General features: G+C 36.6%; 1 protein-coding gene across 1 annotated transcript in view; it reads left to right on the top strand.

The window, feature by feature from the left end:
* LOC107686721 (contactin-associated protein-like 2) overlaps window positions 1-22,785 on the top strand; it is a 401,917-nt gene that overhangs the window by 231,901 nt on the left and 147,231 nt on the right. Inside the window, exons 10-11 of the mRNA XM_016483827.1 lie at window positions 10,628-10,777; window positions 20,516-20,678. Coding sequence (XP_016339313.1) covers window positions 10,628-10,777; window positions 20,516-20,678 — 313 coding nt within the window. The remainder of the gene's footprint in view (window positions 1-10,627; window positions 10,778-20,515; window positions 20,679-22,785) is intronic.

Below are 22,785 nucleotides of genomic sequence, written 5' to 3' on the forward strand. Positions count from 1 at the left end.
CGAGCGCCCGCTTATATAGCCAGATGCCCCGCCCATTCTGGCGGGCTTCGTCGCCATAGGCTCGTGCAGCTCAGCTGCCGCGCCATTGGTTAGTTTTTTAAAGCCCTGCACGAACCAATGGCCGTGCAGTTTCACTGCGTGAATGAAATAGGCTTCAGTTCAGGAGAAAAAAGGCGTTTTCCCATATGCGTCTTAAGCAAGACGCAGTACTCGTTCCCGTATCTCAGGGAACCGAGGTTACGTTAGTAACCGAGTACGTTTTTTTTTTCTGGAGAGTTTTTAACACCTGCTTGTGTCAACAGTGTCTCCATTTCCAAATGATGGAGGTATTTGTCGATAGATAGCAGAATAGATGTGAGGCTGCCATTACTTACATTGTTCAGGGAGGATGCGGTTAATTTCCTGTATACTCTCATGCTCTGAGTTAGTGAACGATCTTTATGGATGTTATGCAATAATCCATTGATCTTTCAGGGATGTTTGTTCACAGTGGGTCTCAAAAGCTGCTCTAAATCGTGCTTTAACAGCTCATCCTCATGCTACCAAAGTGAAGGCTTTTCTGGGCAGAAACACGTGTAGATAGAATGGATAGAGGGGGGATAAAGCTCAATAAAAATGATTCATTATTTTAATAAATAATAATAATAATTTTCCACCAGATAATGTTTCAATAATTCATTTTCAATTTAGTACAATGATATCATAAATAGTATTACTTTTGTTGTTGTTGTTATATATTGTGTTCATACATATTTTTGTAATTATTATAATCACACTTTATTATTATAATTACACTTTTGACACAATAATATATATATACAGTTCTGCAGTTTTGCAGAATGTGCAAAATATTAATAATTGAAACAAAATAAGAGGGATCATGAAAATTGCATTTTATTTTTTATTTAGTACTGTCCTGAATAAGATATTTCACATAACAGATGTTTACATATACTCCACAAGATAAAATAATAACTACATTTATAAAAATGACCCCATTCAAAAGTTTACATACCCTTGAATCTTAATAATCTGTGTTGTTTCCTGGATGATCCACGACTGTTTTTATATTTTGTGATAGTTGTTCATGAGTCCCTTGTTGGTCCTGAGCAGAAAAATCCTCCAGCTCCTGCACATTCTTTGGTTTTCCAGCATCTTCTGCATATTTGAACCCTTTCCAACAGTGACTGTATGATTTTGAGATCAGTATTTTCACATTGAGGACAACTGAGGGACTCATACACAGCTATTACAAAAGGTGGAAACATGTACTGATGCTCAAGAAGGCAACACAATGCATATATATAGGGTCCTAATATATATATATATATATATATATATGCTGCATTTATTTGATCAAAAATACAGTAAAAACAGATATGTGAAATATTAAATATTTGATATATGAAAATATTTTCTATTTCAATATATTTGAAAATGTTATTTATTCCTGAATTTTCAGCAGCCATTACTCCAGTCTTCAGTGTCACATGATCCTTAGAAATCGTTCAGTTTGGTACGCAAGCATATTTTTCAGGATTCTTTGATGAATAGGAAGTTCAAAAGTACAGCTTTTATTTAAAATAGATAAATATTTTGTAACAACAAAGACATGTTTACGGTCACTTTTGATTCAGTCAGGCTGAATAAAAGTATTCATTTATTTAAAATAAAAAACTACTTTTGAATGTCAGTCCTTTATATTTTAGCAAAGGGATCATGGGGAGATCATCATATTTGGGGGTCCTTGTCAAGTTTGAAAGGTTCTTAATCAGTCACTTATAGGGTTCAGTGGTGGTTAGGATGCCTATGTAGACAGTAGGCAGTGAGGCATTGGTATTGGAACAGTGCTATTATATCTTTAGCTCATCCATAATTTACAGTAATATCAGACAAAGGATATCTTATGTCCATGACTTTGCCTATTTTCAATAATGTCTGTGTGAGATCTCTGTTATCTTAGCCGCTCTCACTCTGATAGTGTCTGTTACAGTGTCCTCTGTTTTATAGCTCCATGTCTAGTTAAACACTGCAGGCCATCCTTTTACCAAGATGAAAAACACTGCTTTGAAAAGCTCAAAGCCTTGACCCGTGAACCTTCCTTAACCGTGTCCATTTTCCAGAGGAAAACAGGAGGTTTGTCTATTTCAGAGCCAGCGCCTTGGTCAAGTTTTATCAGTCAGAAATAAGCAGAGTTCCTCTCTCTCGTTTTCCTGTCCCCTTCAGGGTGGCGATGGCTTCAAAAATCAATGTGATATGTGGAGGTGACTGGGAGCAGAGAATATCAGGTTTATCCCGCAGGCTTCTGCTGAAATATCCAATGTTGTTGGTGCAACATCTACATGTTCCTTTATCACCCATTTTATGTCTCTTCTTCAGTTACTTAACATCAACTTTTTTATTTTTCCTTTTCATGTTAAGAAAAGAAAAATGACAGTATGGTGTGTTATTATATAGTGTGAGGGAAATATTTATATAAATGACTTCATAAATAATTATTATTTATCCAATCTCTTGCTCAGTCCGTATGCAGCAATTGAAAGAATTTAATAGTAATGGCTGGAAATATTTCTGTTTCCTCGAGGATGAATGTGTGAAGGCCATTGGGTGGTCGTGTGTATTTTACATCACTCACAAAAGCCTCTGCAAACAATAATGGTGAGTCTGAGCTCCGTCCCCTGGAGCCCACAAGCTGTGCCTCAAGAAATGGACTCTACAACAGGCCAAAGCCAAGACACAAAGCAAACTGTAGCTTTGTGCCAGGTCAGCCTAGAGGTATGAATTAAACAGGATGTGGTCTTAAACACTGCTTAGACAAATATCAGCGTGTTTTCACTCAAAATAGCCAGTGCATTGTCAAAACAGACAATTTGTATGCCCAATTTTTTGCATCCATAAAAGGCTTTTCTGGAGTCATAATAATAACAGTCCAGTTATGGAACTTACAGGCAATTATTCTATTCAATTTTACTTTTTCAGTGCTGTTTGAAAGAAATAAATACTTTTATTCAGCAATTATGCATTAAATTGATTGAAAGTGACAGTAAAGATTCTATTTCAAATGCATGTTGTTCTTTTGATCTTTCTATTCATCAAATAATCCTGAAAAAAAAAACTTCTGAAAAAAACTTTAGGCAGCACAACTGCTTTTAACATCGATAATAATAAGAAATGTTTCTTGAGCACCAATTCTGTACATTAGAATGATTTCCGAAGGATCATGTGACTCTGAATGGTGTGTAATGGATTAATGGCTGCTCAAAAATTTGTCATCACTGAAATAAATAATTTTTTTTAAATATATTAAAACTGAAAAGTTATTTTAAATTGTAATAATATTTTACAGTATTACTGTTTTGTACTGTATTTTTTGCCCTTGGTGAACATAAGCAAAAACATTTAAAAAAACTTACTAACCCTAAACCAAAACTTTTGAACAGTTGTATATTTTTGTCTCAAAGCATTTTGAAAGGTTTACAGATCACCTGATTTCTATAACACATCAAATGAAAAGAAGAAACTTTCATTAAAGAGCAGTATTACTTTTGCATGCAGAAAAATGTCTTATTTATTAACCATCCACAAAATAGTTTAACCAGGTACTAAATGTGATGAAATTGTGCTGTGTGTAGTGAAGTTAAGTAATTGTCTTTGTTTTTGGCACAAACATGCCTCCATAATTTTGGCTCAATATATTGTACCTTATTCACAAGACTCATTGAAAGCGCAGTTTGTGTGCACTTTCTATTGCGATTTTACCAGTACCTCATTTGAATAAGTCTATCAGTGAATCAGACACTATGCAAAATTGGTGCATCACTCATTCTTACTGAACTTCCTCCAACGATTTTGCCTGTGACATTCATAGAAAATCTGAATTGGTCACATAACCAAGACCTCCCTCGGATAAGTCATTAATATTCTTCTGTGGGGTGACCAGAGGAGGCATGATACATATTTCAGCACCTCTCTCTTCATGTTTAAAAAAGGAGCTTCTAAGACAATTTCAGACACTCCGCTATCAAAAACATATTCATGGAAAAGCTGAAGCTTGAAGTTCCTGCTCTTCCAAGAGCACTCTTTCCTGGCAAAGCCTAACATTAATCATGGCTTGGTGTCTGTGAACCTCTGAGTAGTGAGGAAGCGGAAACTTTTCCAGCAATCCTTTTTGATGACATTATTGCATCTGGGGCTTCTTGGCTTGGGTTGCAGAGAGCCTTTTGCAGGCCGTACTCAAATATCAGACTTACCATGATGACAAATAGAGCTGGAGGCTGTGCATCCCTGTAATTGCATCTCTACCTTTGAACCCCATATGAAGATGCACCTGCTTTTTAAAGGGCACCAAGTCCTTCAAATGTCATTCACACTTTAATGGTTTTGTGCAGCTGGAATCCACCAGACATTTATCAAAATCTGTTTGGGCGGTGTTGTCTATGAGTGTCTCTTATTCTTTCAGTGGAGTTCAATCATGTTGGCAGAGAGAGACCATGTTGTATGTGTGTGATCCTGAGGAGCTGAAGGTTATCATGGGAAAGCTGATTAAGCAGGTGGAAAGTAATGACTGTAGGTTGATCTGTCAGAGTTCAAGGGACCCCAATGTGTTAATTAATCCGTGACGGTGGGTAGCGACTGCAGGGTCTCTCATGAGGACATGCAGGGGTGCTGCCCTCTCACACTGATGTAGTGTAATTAGGAAAGTTGCGAAAAGGCTGGACATAGTGATGCTGTGGAGATGTACATCAAGACTGTGCCCCCTGATCCACCTTTCTGACCTAATTAGAGTGCATTTGAGTGTATTATGTGTGCACTGAGAGAATTTTTATCAAACTTTTTTGTGTGTGTGTGTCTATGTGTTTTTCTGGTGGATGGTATTTGGGGCAGGTGATATAAGTCAATTCTTTTAATCACAACATTTACAGGGTTTCTGTGGGGCTTAAAAAGTCTTAATTCACTCTTCCACAAATTAGGGCCTAAAAAGTCTTAAATCGAGCAGAAAGTCTTAAATTCATAGTCATTGCAATAAATGTTGCATGTACTGCAAAAAAAACAAGTATCTTGTTCAGTATTTTATTTAGTTTTCCAATACCTTAACATCCTGAAAACAAGATACATTTGCTTGAACATTAAACATATGTCTTGTTTTCTGAGAAATTAATCAAAATGAATGAGTATTTTCAAACTTTAAAGCATTGCTAGTACAAAAGGTTTAAATTTAGAGATCATATTGACATATTTTGATGATTGTTCATTTAAATTTTAATACATTCTTTGTGAATGTGTATTAAAAAACGCACAATTATTATAGCCGATTCATAAATTTGATTTTGTGGGGCTTCTTGGCTTGGGTTGCAGAGAGCCTTTTGCAGGCCGTACTCAAATATCAGACTTACCATGATGACAAATAGAGCTGGAGGCTGTGCATCCCTGTAATTGCATCTCTACCTTTGAACCCCATATGAAGATGCACCTGCTTTTTAAAGGGCACCAAGTCCTTCAAATGTCATTCACACTTTAATGGTTTTGTGCAGCTGGAATCCACCAGACATTTATCAAAATCTGTTTGGGCGGTGTTGTCTATGAGTGTCTCTTATTCTTTCAGTGGAGTTCAATCATGTTGGCAGAGAGAGACCATGTTGTATGTGTGTGATCCTGAGGAGCTGAAGGTTATCATGGGAAAGCTGATTAAGCAGGTGGAAAGTAATGACTGTAGGTTGATCTGTCAGAGTTCAAGGGACCCCAATGTGTTAATTAATCCGTGACGGTGGGTAGCGACTGCAGGGTCTCTCATGAGGACATGCAGGGGTGCTGCCCTCTCACACTGATGTAGTGTAATTAGGAAAGTTGCGAAAAGGCTGGACATAGTGATGCTGTGGAGATGTACATCAAGACTGTGCCCCCTGATCCACCTTTCTGACCTAATTAGAGTGCATTTGAGTGTATTATGTGTGCACTGAGAGAATTTTTATCAAACTTTTTTGTGTGTGTGTGTCTATGTGTTTTTCTGGTGGATGGTATTTGGGGCAGGTGATATAAGTCAATTCTTTTAATCACAACATTTACAGGGTTTCTGTGGGGCTTAAAAAGTCTTAATTCACTCTTCCACAAATTAGGGCCTAAAAAGTCTTAAATCGAGCAGAAAGTCTTAAATTCATAGTCATTGCAATAAATGTTGCATGTACTGCAAAAAAAACAAGTATCTTGTTCAGTATTTTATTTAGTTTTCCAATACCTTAACATCCTGAAAACAAGATACATTTGCTTGAACATTAAACATATGTCTTGTTTTCTGAGAAATTAATCAAAATGAATGAGTATTTTCAAACTTTAAAGCATTGCTAGTACAAAAGGTTTAAATTTAGAGATCATATTGACATATTTTGATGATTGTTCATTTAAATTTTAATACATTCTTTGTGAATGTGTATTAAAAAACGCACAATTATTATAGCCGATTCATAAATTTGATTTTGTTTTATAGTTATAATCAGTTAACAATTTCGGCATCATTTTTTTGTAAGGCAACCAATGAAACTTCTGTCTTTAGAGATAAGTAACAAAGAATCTGATCAAATTAACTTATGTTTTAATTAATTTACTCACCAATGGGCAAAACTCAGATGCATAACGTAAAAAAAAAAAGTATATATTTATTCATATTTCTTTCAAACAAGAGCTTGTGATAGTTTTAATTACTACACAAATGGTAGAGGAGGCAGACAACATACAGGCTCCTCTCATTATTAAACTGATTCATTAGAATGTATAATATATATATATATATATATGTTCATATTATCATTTGCTTCTGTCCAAAATGTGTCCCAAAAACGTGGGACAGAAAAGGGAAAAATGCTTTCATTTATTAGAGTTCTCTTAATTTGGCTTTTTTTAGGTCAGATTTCTGTATATTAATCTGCTACTTCTTTTAGCTGATTTTATTATAAATAAATGCATTTATTTAAGATTTTTCACTCGTCAGACTGATTCAGACCAGTAACTTCTGAGTTGGTGAGTCTCTTGAATGATTCAAAAGAACTAGTTCAAATCAGCCATTTGTTTGTGTATAAGACTACGTGCTTATTTGCTTTTTTATGTATTGCAATATATTGTTTAAACTTCAGTTTAAACTAATTTTAGTTGACCAATTCTAGTCTGTTACTGGCACAAGTTGGTTATTGCTGAAGATAGATGTGTTTGACCATCATGAAACTGATTATATAAGAACTAAACCAGCTTAAAAAGGCTGTTATTTTTTTCAGGGCATCCTGAAATAATCAGACACAACTCACACTTTAATCTCATCAGCTTTGTACACCCAAATCTCAGACGTCACTGACACTCGTTTGATGTTGTGTTGTCATATCAGGACACTTAACGTAATGTATCTTGTACACAAAAGCCATCTGTTTGTCCAACTGTACCACAGAGCAGCTCGTGACAGGCATGTCTGCTGCACCGTTCGCTTCATACACCTATGCAAGCACAAAATGTACAGAGATTGAGGGAAACTGATGGATGACATACTAGTAAATGGCAGAAAGCGCTTTCCCTTCGTATCACCAGCAACTTCTGAGAGACAAATTTATCAGAGGTAATGGCGTGTACTTTGGTACTTTGGCCTTGTTCGTGCCAAGTGGACTGTGCCTGAGAGTGAGAGCGGTCAGGAAGGAGAGAACAGTTGTTCAGTGTTTTGTGGTGTGTGACAGATAGGGGTAAACTGGCCACTGGGGACCTCCAATGAGCTAATGTCTTTCCACCAGTGCATGATTAATGGTGGAAAGGAATTCATTGCTCTAAGCTACCATCAACCTGGTTATTATGTTCTGATGACTTTTGCCCTTCATTATGGCATCAGAGTAAATAATAACTCTCTGATTTATCAATCAGAGCTGTCAAATCAACAGTTGCTGTGGGTTTGTTAACCTGAACCCCTGTCGTCCTGAATCTGCCCTCGGTGTAGACTTTTTGACTTGTCTTTTTATCATCAGCAGCCTATTGCGGATTGCATTTGAATTCCAGATGTAAAATCCTGTTCAGTGTATGTTTGTATGTGGGTCAGTGACTCTCTTTTTTTTATTTGATAATTAATTGAAAATGCAATTCATGCGTACATTGACTTGAGTACACCTCTTTAATTATGTTTTTAATTTAGGATTTTTTCATTGATTGATTGATTGATTGATTGTAGGCAGAAAGTCAAGGTGAGAAATTTTTCCTGATATAATGTTAAAGTAGAAAGCTTCATTAAAAGATTTTAGCATAGAAAACCTAATTAAGACAGAAATATGATATTGGTATTTCTTAAAATATAAAGTTTGAGGTTGTTTTTGTTTGAAAGAAGTCTCTGCTCACCAATGCTGCATTTATTTGATCAAAACTACAGTTAAAAAACATATTCTGAAATATTATTACAGTTTAATATTTGAAAAACATTTGTGCACTAAATAAAAGTCATTTGGCATGACTACTGTGTTAGAAACAAGAGGAAAAAAACAACAACAGGAAATGATAACAGAGAGAGAACGTCTCTAGGTTACATATGTAACCATGGTTCCCCGAGGGAACGAGACGCTGCGTCGAGAATCGCTTTGGGAACGCCCCTGCGTGACCGCGTTCTGAAGCACGTGTCAAATCAGCCCAATGGAGCAGCGAGACGTCACGAGCGGGGTGACGTAAGCACCAGAAAGTATAAAAGCACATCCGGCAGAGCGCAAGTCAGCTTCGATAAAGTAGCGCCTGCAGGGATGCAGGGAGTATGGCAAAGAGACGCAGCGTCTCGTTCCCTCGTGGAACCATGGTTACATACGTAACCTAGAGATGATTCTATCGGTTATTCAAGATTCAAGATTCTTTATTGTCACTGTATGAGCACAGCGAAAGTAGAGCAATCCTTACAGTGCCGTTACATATAGTTACATATGTGCAACTAAACATCTACGTCTGCATACAGACAACAATAAAGAGTATACCATTAACACCATTAACAATACAATACAATACAGAGACAAACAGCACACAAAAACAAGTATAAACAAGGCGATAGTGCAGAATTAAGTCTTATCTGCAATACAAACAACACTAAAGAATGTGCCATTAACAAACATTACAAAGACAAGCAACACACACAAACCAGTACAAGGCGATAATGCAAAATTAAGCCTTATGAAATATTGTATTGCGCACATTATTGCACAATTGGCATGTATGTGGCTATGTATGTATGTATGTACTGTATTTATGTTAGTAAATAGTTATATATATATGACTGTAGTGTGCAAATTTCAAAAGCTTGCCAGAAGTGTTTTTAGAGATGTAGTTGTTTGTAAAAATGGGGAAGAGTAATGGAGATCGCACACATCCCTGTATGGGTGCCGGTGATGACAGTACAGGCGCTAGATGTGAGTTGTCCCAGTCTTACTAGCTGCTGTCTGTCTGTTAGGAAGTTGGTGATCCATTGACAGATAGGGTGGGCACAGAGAGCTAGGTCAGTTCCAGGGATGATGGTGATGAACACCAACCTGAAGTCCACAAAAAAATATCCTTACATAAATCCATCAAGGTATTGCAGGATATAGCATAATGCTGGACATTTCCTTTTAGAGAGCATTTTACTGGAGTGCAAGACCATCAAGCCATGAATAGTTTTGGTCTAGAAAAGAAAGAGTGCTTTAATATCATGTTAAAAGATAATTAACTCAACTTTGAGCATGCAAATGACCTCAAAGCTAACAGATATTCACTAAAAACCACAAAAACCCAATTTTTGTATCACTGCGCTACTGAATAAATATTTTAGATTACAGTAGCTAATGCTGGCGGATAATTTAATGCTTCACCTTCAGAAATTAAGACTAGCGTGTGTTTTCAACCAGGAGAGATGGCTCTATTCTAAGCTAATTACAAAAATTGGGCTCCGTTCAGTAACATACAGTACTGCCAAAGCCGAGTGACATGCACTACGCTGTGCCTCGGCAACAGCGGGACTGCTGCCAGCGGGATTGCGAGCCTGGCCGCTCTCATCAAACACGGCCAGGCGAGAGCTTGAGAGTCTTTCTTAGACATGATATGAATGCTTGTGCTGACAGACAACAATAAATAGACAGACACATACACAGAGCGCTACTGAAGAGCAGAAGCTGTCTTGCGCTCTGCCGAATGCGCTTTTATACTTTCTGGTGCTTACGTCACCCCGCTCGTGACGTTTCGTTGCTCTATTGGGCTGATTTGACACGTGCTTCAGAACGTGGTCACGCAGGGGCGTTCCCAAAGCGATTCTCGACGCAGCTCGAGTTCCTGAAGGGGAACCCATAATTATTTATCAAGATTAATTACTCTTAAAATATAAGGTAATTTAACCTTTTTAGGACAAGTTTAGGTTGCAAAATGTCATGTAATGTGACTACCCAAAAGAATGTTGGTATGATATGATTTAAGAATTCATGATATTTGTTAAAATATACTTTTTAACTTGAGAAATGTTTATTCTATGATTTTTCCATAATAATTAAGATCACATGTATTCAAGGTGTACGGTAAGTACACATTTTTACTTGACAGATTCAGCAGTGAAAAGGTTGCAGCGTTGTTTTGGATGTTAATCAATAGTTTTCCATCTTTTTTATAGGTTCTGGTCTGAATGATGGAGAATGGCATGATGTTCGTTTCCTGGCCAAAGAGAATTTTGCCATGCTGACCATTGATGGGGATGAAGCATCAGCAGTGAGAACCACCTCGCCTGTCCAGATCACAACAGGAAGCACGTACCACTTTGGAGGCAAGTTCAGAAATGTACAGAGCCCAAAACTGAGTACCATGAGAATAGATCCTCAGATCTTCTCACTCTCCCTTGTGCATTGGCCACTGACTTACAAAGGCCTTTGAATTTTGTCTGCTGAGAGACCAGCACTAGAAAGGATTTGAGAACTTTCTTCACTATGCATGCATAAAAACACCCCTTTAAAGAAATCAGGATGGGCATTAATGCTGATATGCTTTTATGTTTTATCTCGCTTAATTGGAAAACGAAAGAAAATTAACAAAGGGATGGTCTGCTTAAAAGAAGAAATAATTGGCTGCCCAGATTAGTGTGAACGTCCTCCATTGTCTTTTAACTCTCATGAGGACCGGAGTGTCAAGGCAAAATGTCAGTACAGTTTTGATGTGAAAATGAATAAAACATTTATCACAGATATTACTTATTTAGAATTCACTTAAAACCATAACGACGTCTTCTAGGAAAAACATTGGGCCTCACAATGCGAAGGAGATAAAAGTAAAATGTGAGTTAGAGCATCTAAGCCTGATGGCAAAGCCTTCAAAAAGTTTGTGTTCTTGAGTTGGAAGATAGTGAGAAAATCAAGATATTGTATTTGTAGTTTATTGCAATTTAAAATAACTGTTTTCTATTTTAATATATTTATTCCTTTGATGACAAAGCTGAATTTTTACTCCAGTTTCCCAACAAATCCAAGTCATGGTATGCAACCAACCTGCCAGAAGAAGATGGTCAAAAAAATCTTTATAGTTGTTGAAAGCTCAGTTGAAAATCAGTTGTCATGATTTTTCTCAGTCCAAAGGCATCAGCTTGATGTATTTGGATCAGAGGTTCTGAAAAGTGCCAAAAACATGTCAGGAGTAATTTTGCCTTCATCAAATTGTCTGAAGAGACAAACAGAACTTGTTCTCCTTCTGAAAGAGTGGGAGGGTGCTGTGACCTTCCGTCCTTGCATTTTGCCATTGGGTTTTTTAAAGGGGTTGTATGACGTTGCTAAAAAAGAACATTATTTTATGTATTTGGTGTAATGAAATATGTCTATGCGGTTTAAGGTTCAAAAAACATTATTTTCCACATACTGTACATTATTGTTTCTCCTCTATGCCCCGCCTTTCTGAAACACAACAATACTACAGCGAGAATCAAAGTTACGCCTTCTTTCATTGCGTATACATTTGTTGTAAATCTTTACAACAAATCTTTCCACACAGTGACATAGACATGTGGGGGCGTGTTTAAACGAGGCATTTTAGGAGGGCGCGGACGAGGCTTAACTTTTATATATAATATATCTTTGGGTTTGAGACTTTAGTCTTTGCAACTTTAGGGATCTTATCTATTCACGAACAGCTTGTAACACTCCAAAGAAAAAGGAAAACTTGAAATCGCATCATATGACCCCTTTAAGTTTTCGATCCAAAGTTGCATGTGCCACCCCACACGCATTCATTTTCCCCCTTTGCTGGAAACGAACCCACCCCGGTGCCCTCTTCAGCCAGCCATCTATCCGATCGGACCACTGGCAGGAAGTCAGAGATAAGAGCATGTTCAGCGGCTCAGAGAGGCAAGTATGCAAAGGAAGAGCGGCAGCTGAGATAGACAGCAGTGTCTGGCGCTATCAGCCTGCCTGTCTATTGAGACTGAGGGATAGCATGGCAGATAGCTTTATCAAACTCACACATCTTCAAAAACAGCTAAATGAGGTAGGAACTGCAGTCCCTTCGCTCTGGGTCTGGCACGGCCTGGCAGCACATTTACACTTGACAGCCTCTAAAATGAGATCAAAAAGCTTCACTTCTCCTCACTACGCTGCTGTTGGTTCACCTGCACACTAACTATAATTATCAATCATGCTTCTCCATCCGTCACTGTTATTTTCTAGAGAGATGTGTCTGCACTGTCTGATTTGTTTACTGCTGATTGGATAGTTTTTTGAGCATAGAAAGACCTCCATATGGCAGAATATGAGTATGTCAAAGAACGTTAACATTGGGAATGACTGTAAAACCCAGATTGAAACATATAAGTGAATGTAACTAATGCACAAATTCATAATATAAATAAATGAATAATAAATCGTATTATAAATAATAAATTAAATAAATGAATATATTATATAGCTATTTATATATTGTTTCTTCATTTGTTTGTTTCCAAAATAAAATAATAGGCTTTTATACTGTCACTATACTAAAGCCAAAGAAGATTCTTTAAATATATTTTTTACTTTACTTTGTATTAAATTTCATTACATTCTGGCTATTATTAGAGTAATATTAGGTGCGTAAACATTTTTGACTATTTCAGTTTAAACAATTTTGTAATAAAAACTGTAATCAAATTTGGTAAATGTATTAAAATATTGTATTAAACATATTTAATTAATGTCTTAAGTTAATATTTTTAATTTCTCATCCCTAAAACATACATTTTGTGTAGTCTTTTTTTTTCTAAATTTTTCTATGGATCCTCAAACACCTTGTGGTCCATTAGGGGTTCATGGGCCCATGTTTGAAAATCTTTGGTCTAAGCGATCTGATTTCATATTTAACTCAGTTTTTTTTTTACTCTTAGAGTAGCTAATGTTTTTTGCTTTTGCATGCTTTTCAGCAAATTGTACAAGTAAACAAACAAAATCTGTGCTATCCATTTGTGTGTGCATATAGTCTGCACTAATATTAAGCAATATGTTTTATTAAACAAAATATTCAATTATTAAACTAACCTCTCTGTGGCTTTAATGGGCTTTTCTTTAAATGATTTGTATAGCAGTATAGTTTTGGCAGCTTTGTTGGCTCTCAGAAAAGTCTTGTTGCTCCCTAGCCAGTTCATGAATGGTTATTATAACGTTTATTCTTTATTTAGATGATTATTATAAAAATAAGGTAATTTTTCAGTTAGAGGACACTTTTATATCTAAGCATTAAATGAGCAAATTACAGTACAGTTTTACTGCAGTGACTGAAACTATTTATCTTGCTCTTGGGCACTATGGTGTTAGTTTAAAGGCCCCAATATACTCACGGCAAATTTCTTTTTATTTCTTTGATTAAGGGTTAAGCAAAGTTTGAAATACCTGAGCAGTGGAATAGTGTTAGCTAACATCCAACGCTGCTGGGAGCGGCATTTGGATGAATCTGTTAATATGTGCTGCACACGTTCCTCTCAATAATGAAATAAATACACAATTAAAAATTACAGCAGTGAGAAAACAACATTTAAGAAAGCATCTGATCATAGCGATGTGGATATGTTATAACAATGCTGCAGTTTCGCACTCCAGTTAAGTCACATATAGCAGTATAATATAATAGATTGTTATAAATGACAAGTGGCTTTACAGTATTAAACATGAAAAAGTGTCAGTGTTGCTTTCAGTTAGAATTACAACTTCACTTACTACTATAAAGCAGCTGTCAGTGTTTGCATTATTACTCACATTGGACCTCAACAGACTAAAAAAGAAATGAAACCGGAGAAGATTCCCATGTCAAAGAAGGCGGAGCCACATAGCCACATCTACCTATTACATAATCACCACAGACCAATGGAAGTTTAAAGGTGTTTACCAGCCAGAAATTTCGCTCTGGCAAGATGTTTTAAATGCCCAAAACTATTATCTCTATTTTGCCTTAATTTGGTTCAAAACGACATCAGAGCATGTTCATTCTTTGATTCTGCTTGATGTATATATCAGGGCCTTAGGATTTCCCCTTCTTGCCAAATGCATATAAATACAGATTTTTAAAAGAATGGTTCACCCAGTAAATGAAAATTTGCTGAAAATGTACTCACCCTCATGCCATCCAAGATGTAGATGAGTTTGTTTCTTCTTTAAAAAAGATTTGGAGAAATTTAGCATCACATGGATCCTCTGCAGTGAATGGGTGCCGTCAAAATGAGAGTACAAACAGCTAATGAAAACATTACAATAATCCACAAGTAATCCACAAGACTCCAGTTTGTCAATTAACATCTTGTGAAGTGAAAAGCTGGTTGTTTGTAGTAAACAGAATTTTTTTTACTTAAAAGCATTGCTTAAAATACATGTCCTCTATTTAAAGTAATCTTGTCTGAATCAGGAGATAAATATGTAAAGATCAAGTATTGTTTATATGTGATAACAGTCCAAAACTGTTCTAAACAAAACTGATTGACTGGCGCTATGTGGATTACTTGTGGATTATTGTGACGCTTTTATCATTGGTTTGGACTCTCATTCTGACGGCACCCATTCACTGCAGAGGATCTATTGGTGAGCAAGTGATGTAATGCAAAATTTCTCCAGATCTGCTCTGATGATCTTGGATGGCCTGCTGGGGAGTCCATTCTCAGCAAATTTTCAATTTTTGGATGAACCACAGCTCCCCACTAGATTTCTTGTTTATCTAGAAACCACCAGCATGAACACTGGTAATTGAGGCTGCTTATGCATGGAAGCTAATTGTAGAGCATGGAACTGGGCACATTAAATTTAATGTGGTAAAATCATCAAAGGCTTGGCTCTGATCAGACTGTGCTAGCGATGGCAAGGTCATCTACAAAAAATATGCAGGACCAGATTAGGTTACTGGAGGCAGCTAATACTGTATGTTCCCATTCACCTTACTCAGACAGCTGTAGTGCATTGCATCAATGTGAACACACATGCACGTGTTGGCAGACTGCAAGAGCATAACAATCTCTTTAATTTCTATGCATGGAATGATGCCTGTTTATCTGGTTGATTGTATGAGTGAGCATCAGTTTCTCAGATGTCAGCTTAGTACAAAGACTATGATGGCTTCTCAGCTTAAAATCAGGGTAAATGTATACATTAAATCTCAGAACTGGCATTATCTCTGTTTAGGAGACAGTTTAAATATATCAAAAGGGGTTGTAGGATATTTTTCATGCAGCTAGTAATGCTATTTATGCTATTGTTTGGCATCCAATCTGATGTAGGTAATATTTTATCACTGCTTTCTCTAACAGAATACTAGTTTACCTTGAAATAAATAGATAAATACAATAAAAAGTTAGAATTTTGCAATGTGCAGATTGGAAAGTGAACCCTCTGTGCCTCTACCGGTGGGTTATTATTGTTATCAGCCTTGAGATAATGACTCTAAAGAACAAAGACAGTCATGTGTGTTTGTGCAAGATAAGCCTCTGGTAACAGTTCTACGCCTGATTCAGATCCTCATTACAGGGAAAGACAGACTGGCCTCATGCACATTGTGTTTCCACAACTCCTGGCATTTCCCTGCCTTCCAGAGGTTAGACATGCTGTTGAAAAAAAGAAAGAAAAAAAAATTAAAAACAGTGTTTGTTTCAGACAAGTATTGCGAGAGCTTTGATATGTGTGCTCAGAACATTGTAAGGCCCAAATTTAATACATGAGATATATAGATATAATATTGTATAGGGTTCAGATTTTGTCTTCAACATTTCTACTTTTTTATATTTTAAAGTTCTTTGCTAATATTCAGATTTTATTTAATTTCCTTAATTTTAATTTTAATTAATTCATTTGATTTTATTGTGTTGCTTTTTTCAATTACCAAAATAAAAAGTATTTTAACAGTTTTATTTAACCATAACAACACTGAACTGTGAAATAATTAAAATTGATTGTGCTATATGAATAAATTGCCTTGCCTCAAAATTTATATTTGAGGTAAAAATCCCCATTGTTATAGAGCAAAATAAGGTCTAGCACACCAAAAATGAAAATACTTATTTTATGTTATTGTTTATTTGATATCAGTGGGGTCCGATTTGTGTTTGCATTAGAAAGAAAATAATTTTCTTTTTTGGGTGAACAATCCCTTTTGCTCTGCCAACTGCCTATATTTACATGCTTTTAAATTACATTTAAACAAAACCTTTTTGCACATATTATGTTTCACCATACATTTTTAATGAAAATAAATATATTTTTGTGACAATATAAAAAAAAAGTCTCTAATGAAACCTGTTCAGTGAACACTGCAACGTATCCCATTCATAATTTTAAAAGTTTTGCCTCTTCCTTATGTGACAAAGAGCCCAAGATGCTCATCTTGGACTTTTGCGAACAAAACATAATTAGCTTTAGCACACGTTTGATCGCTTAAGCCATAATGGAATATCCTAGCAAACAAAAAAATTCCCATCAGTCTCCGATGTCTCCAAAAGACCTCTCATATGTATTTAGCTGTCTGCAGTGGAACAGCGAGAATAGCTCTTTGTTTTTCCAAGAAAGGGAATGCTTGTCTCCCGACATTCTCTCTGGTTAGATGTAGTCTCCCAAACCCATTTTACAGAGAATGGTTCTGCACATTTGTGGCAGACCTCACCGAATTAATGACTGTCTGATGGGAGATGGCAGTAGATTGGATTTTGTAATAAAGAAGACAGCATTAAACATAGAAGGGCCGTAGAGTTCTTGTGCTGCAGATTAGGATTTTAAAATACCCATCAACCTGTAGGAGGTCAGCTTTTGTTTTGATGACTTTCTAATAGAGTGGAATAAAGAAAAGGGACTCTCAAATGATTTTCTGAAGCAGTATATGGCATGTAGTGGTTTTATTTGGTACAGTACTGCTGACTTTTTGGCTATTATTTTTAATACACTCAAAAACAGTCTGGATTTCCACAGTCTGCGACAAAACCCCCAGATCATGACCAAATCGTTAAGTATGAGCAGGTCAGCAACGTGATCCGAACCTGTCTCGAGCTATCACAGACGCTACGATATTTTCAAACCTGTTTGATATTATCGCCACGTGATCTCGTAATGTGAGCGACACAATGACAAAGTGGAACAATCTAACCAATCACAGTGCAGATGGTATAAACACTCTTATCATGCATCTTTATGAACAGACACGAAAAGCCACAAATTAATCAAATCAACTAACTAGAAATAAATTTAACAAATGCATAGATTGTGTATATAATACCACGTTTCATTTTACTGTTTAATTACCTCCAACTCTTTCTGTACTACTGACAGTCCTTGTTGTCCACGTCTTCCAAGCCATTGTTTCTGCCATATTCTCTTTTGTCGTGGTTTCTTCTTTCTTTCGGATAAAATAACTGCACAGATCAATTGAAGGCCCAGTTGATCGTCCATGCTTGAAGATATGGCCTATAATCGCTGTAATTTCTCATGAGAATTTATGTGAGAAAACGTATTTTCGCTGATGGTCGGGAACGACTCCTCACTGAATGTTTTGTAGTGTGTGCACCTCGTTAGCGTTGTGTTGTGTTGTGTAGTATGCGCACAGCTATGACAAGACGACGACAGATGAGAACAAGTCTTGTTGCATAGTGTGAGCAACACAGTGATTCGGCTAGTCTTTCAATCCTGTAGTGTGAGCCCGGCTTTAGGAAAAATGGTTGTTTTACTCGCAATTTGATTGCACATTTCATAATATCTCCTGTCAATTATTGCTGGATACACTTTTATATCATTATGAACTTGCCAATGCAGAATAAACAAAAATAGTTAACATCTGCACCAGGTTTATTGATGAGAATAAAAGTTTACAACAAGGGCTTCCCACAGGAATCTTCCATATTCCATTTACCATTCATGAATAATACATGAAGCCCATAAACGCTCATTAATCTTATAGTAGTTATTCTCCAATCCCTGCAAAATCATCAGCAGCACGTAAACACAGTCATGCGGAAGCTACTCAGAAACCCAGTCAGGAGTGTGAGTTGTGGGCCTCAGCCATAATTTAGAGTGTTATCTTGTCAGAAAAGTGTCTCTCCTCAATTAATTACGACAGCAGAATGGGACAAAAGCAGTCACCGGGAAGTCGCATCCGAGCGTGGGTGACAAAAACCTGCCTTTTCCCACGTCCCTTGTTGATCACAGATCCTGGTGGCTTTCCAGATCCCCACAAATCCTGGCGATCATTGAGATGCCACCGCAGCCCTGCCTTAATTTGTCAGCAGATTCGCGTTTTTTCTTGTTTTCCTCTGTAGTGAGACGCATTTCCCTCAGCGTGTCTTCCAATAGCCCACCTTCCTCATCCTCCTCTGTTGACTGCTCAGGCATATAGACTCCTGGACAGGTGCAGGAAGCAGACAAGACAGATGGCCCAGCAAACTTGAGGAACTTTTGTTTTTGTTTTTTCTCTCTCTTATTTTATTTTTTAAGCAAGCTCCTTGCAAACACTGATGCTTCCAGATGCTCTCATTTGTAGATTAATGTCAGGGGGCTGCAAGGTGAATCTCAATAGACCTTCCTGTGATCAGCATCATGGAAAGCTTTGTTTACCTCTAATGCAAGCGTAACCGACCCTAAGGATTCTCCAGATCATTGGGGTCTAAGTTCCGCATGTTCTCCCAGGAATATCAGCGGTCCGTGTGAAGAAATCCGTCTAATCTGGGTTTGTTCGGTATTTTTAGGTGTTTTTATCTCATTAGTAGCATCAAAGTTAGCTGATTGTTTGCGATGTGCTTTACCTTTTTTGGTGTCAAAACTATCACTTGGTTAATGAGGTTAGGTTGATAGGTTTTTCTCCAGTTAATGGTCCTTACGTTCAGATTTTATACATGTGACATTAGGTTACCTTTCACACATATGACATTAGATCACACTCAGTGACTTTATTTTTGTGTTTAATTTAGTTTGACCTTTTTTTTATCCAGAGCGATGCCATACACAAATCTCAATCCTACTGTATGAGGTTAAGTGTCTCACTCATAGTGGTTATTTCAGGAGCTCTCCAGCACAGGTCAGTTATAATTAAAGCATTATTCGGACAGGATTATTTTTAGAAATTATGTTGAGTTGCGGTTAATATCAGAGGTCATTATATAACATACGTTGATTACTATAACATATGTTGATTACTGGCCACAGTTAGAGAGATTTTAGTATATCAAAATCGGTCAATATTGAATATACACAGGCCCTCATTATAAGCTCATGTTTTTATTTTAGTATTTTAATTTTCATTTTATTTTACAGTGTGTCTTCAAAATATGACAATGTATTTTTTAAATAATTATAATTGTATTTAATTAAAAAAATTGTTAAATAAAGTTGAAAGAAAAGAATGTGGAATAAATTAATGCTATTACTTTATAAGGATGCATTAAATTGATCAAAAGTGATAGTAAAAACATCTAACATATTAAGATTACTATTTCAAATAAATGTTGTTTTTGAAGGATCGTGAAAAATAAAAATAAAACACTACAGCCCCCCCCCCAAAAAAAAATATTAAGCACCAAATCTGCATGTTACAAAGATTACTGAAGGATCATGTCACTTCAGCATTGTCATCACAGGAATAAATTATATTTTAAAATATATTAAACTTGAAAAGTTTTTTTAAATCGCATTGAAAATTAATTATTAATTAATATTTTACAATATAATGTTTTTACTGTTTTTAATCAAATAAATTGGTAAGCCTTGCTAAGCATAAGAGACTTCTTTCAAAAACATTTAAAAATCTTACAGATGCCAAATCTTAGAGATGCTTTTTTCTTGTGCTTTGTAACACAAAAATTTAAATTCTGTCATTAATTACTCACCCTCATGTCGTTCCAAATCCGTAAGACCTCCGCACAAAAAAAAAGTATTCTCAGCTTCATAAAATTAGGGTGAGTAATTAATAACAGAATGTTTCATTTTTAGGTGAACTATCCCTTTAAGCTTTAATAATCAAATACTATGTCATTATGGTCATAACATACAGTATCTCTTTTTGGCACGTAACATCTTTGCTGTGTGTTTTGTTTGTTTAGGTTATTTTTTAAGAACCAGAGCATCTCCCATCCAGCGCTCGTTCCAGGGCTGCATGCAGCTCATTCAGGTGGACGATCAGCTGGCTGACCTCACCGCAGTGGAGCAGGGAAGGATGGGAGCCTTCGAGAACGTCAGCTTGGACATGTGTGCCATCATTGACAGGTCAGAGCCAACCCTTTTTCCCTTGCCCTGCCTTTCAACAAACACTGGCTGAGACAGTGATTATCAGGTGCAGCAGACTGAGACTGTGGCTTTATTCCCACCGGCAGCATCTGCCCTGGGGGCAGGATCCATCGCGCTCTGCCTGCTCTCCCTGGAGTTGACCTTCTTCATTCCTCAACTTCAATGGCAGATGAGGAGTTTAATCAGAGAGCAGATGCTGTGCGAGAACAGGAGACCGGCTCTTGGTTGTTATCTTTAGATTGATTTTAAATACTTTCACTCTCCAAGGCTTAGCGTTTTTGTTTGTTGCCACATTGTTGTGGATACAGCAGAGGCAAATGCCATTAATGGAGATTTATTGATATGAAACAAAACACGTGGAACAAGAAACCATCATAGCTGGTCATCCGGGTCTCATTTGTACTGCTTTTGACATAGTATGTAGTAGGTAAGTAGGCATATTCGGATACTGGGCTAATAACAAAAAGCTTGAACAGATCTTCAAAACAAAATCTGTATAAAGACTTCAAAATATAATACATATGAACGTAAAACCAACCAAATCCCTTTACGATGTGCACAACACAACCAAATGAGCCAAGTAAATTAAACTTGAAAAGCAATGTTTTTGAAAACACTGCATTTCAAGATAGACATATTGCCTGCCACATTTTTATCTTTAATGTTTTCATGAAATAATGTCTCATCGCCCAGGCAGGAGGATTCCCAAGCAGATGTGAGGGCTAATGTATTCATCCATTGTGCAAGAAAACAGTAATTTGCCTTCAAATTACAGACAATTAAGGGTCAAGCAGCCTGTTTTTAATCACGACTAATCAGATTTGTCTTTATAGTATTTAAAATCAACCTGACCCTTCAAATAGTTAAACTAAATCATCTGTCCGTTGATGATATAATTTTGTTTTTGTTGTTGTTGTTGTTTTTTTCATAAGCATAATTTCTCAGCTGGGGCAGATCTGATGTTGGCGTGGTAATTTTTCATGTATCTTGTTTGATGGTAATTCAATTCTATTGAGATGAAGGAAGCATATCTGGAGACTTCCCTAGGAAAAACATCCATTACTGCAATACCGTCTCATTGTGGGATGTATTCACTACACAGTTTCGCAAATTTTATATGCGTAAGATTTAAAGCAAAAAAATTATTTTAGTTAATTAGTTATAGTTTTATTAACTAATTAACCTTGATTTAACCAGGTTCTCTGTCGGCAGCACTGTTTTTAAATTAAATGTCATTCTATTTAGCAGAAACACACCTTTCAATGTAAACTAGTCTCATTATATAGTAGGTTATGCCTTTTGCCACAATTAACACGTCAAACTGCGATAAGCAGGCAGTAAATGGAATAAAAAACACAACATCTAGAGTCATATTTACAGTGGCCGAGAGATCTCAGTGCGCTGCAATTTAAAGGGTTAGTTCACCCAAAAATTAAAATTAGGCTGCATTTTACTCAGTCCCGAGGCATCCTAGGTGTATATGACTTTCTTCTTTCAGACAAATCCAGTCGGAGTTATATTAAAAATTGTCTTTGATCTTTCAAGCTGTTTAATGCCACTCAGTGGGTGTTGCATTGCTTCAGTCCAAAAGAACTTAAATAAAAATCGCCCATCCATAAAAAAAAGTGTCTCACACGGCTCCGGGGGGTGAACAAAGGCCTTCTGTAGCGAATCGATGCGTTTTTGTAAGAAAAATATCCATATTCAAAACGTAATCACTTTAATGTAGCTTGCGCCAACAGTTGTACACAGAAGCAGTTCCGGGAGCATGACGTATGAGGAAGCAAAGTTTCCTTACTTTAGCAAAGGAAAACCAGTCTCCTCTTGGCTTATTTCGAAATCCTCTGACATTCTTCTCTACAAATCCTCGTTTTGTACTTCTAATTCTTGACCGTTGTTTTGATCTCTCCGCTGCGTTTCCGCATGCGTCACTTCTGAGCGGTGCATGCGCAAAGCCGACCTCATATGTCATTCCCCCGGAACTGATTCTGTTTACAACAGTGAGCGCAAGCTAGATTTAAGTGATTATTACGTTTTGAATATGGATATTTTTCTTACAAAAACGCATCGATTCACTACAGAAGGC

The sequence above is a fragment of the Sinocyclocheilus anshuiensis genome, unplaced genomic scaffold, assembly GCF_001515605.1.
Source record: "Sinocyclocheilus anshuiensis isolate Anshui unplaced genomic scaffold, SAMN03320099.WGS_v1.1 scaffold990, whole genome shotgun sequence".
NCBI classification, from domain to species: Eukaryota; Metazoa; Chordata; class Actinopteri; order Cypriniformes; family Cyprinidae; genus Sinocyclocheilus; species Sinocyclocheilus anshuiensis.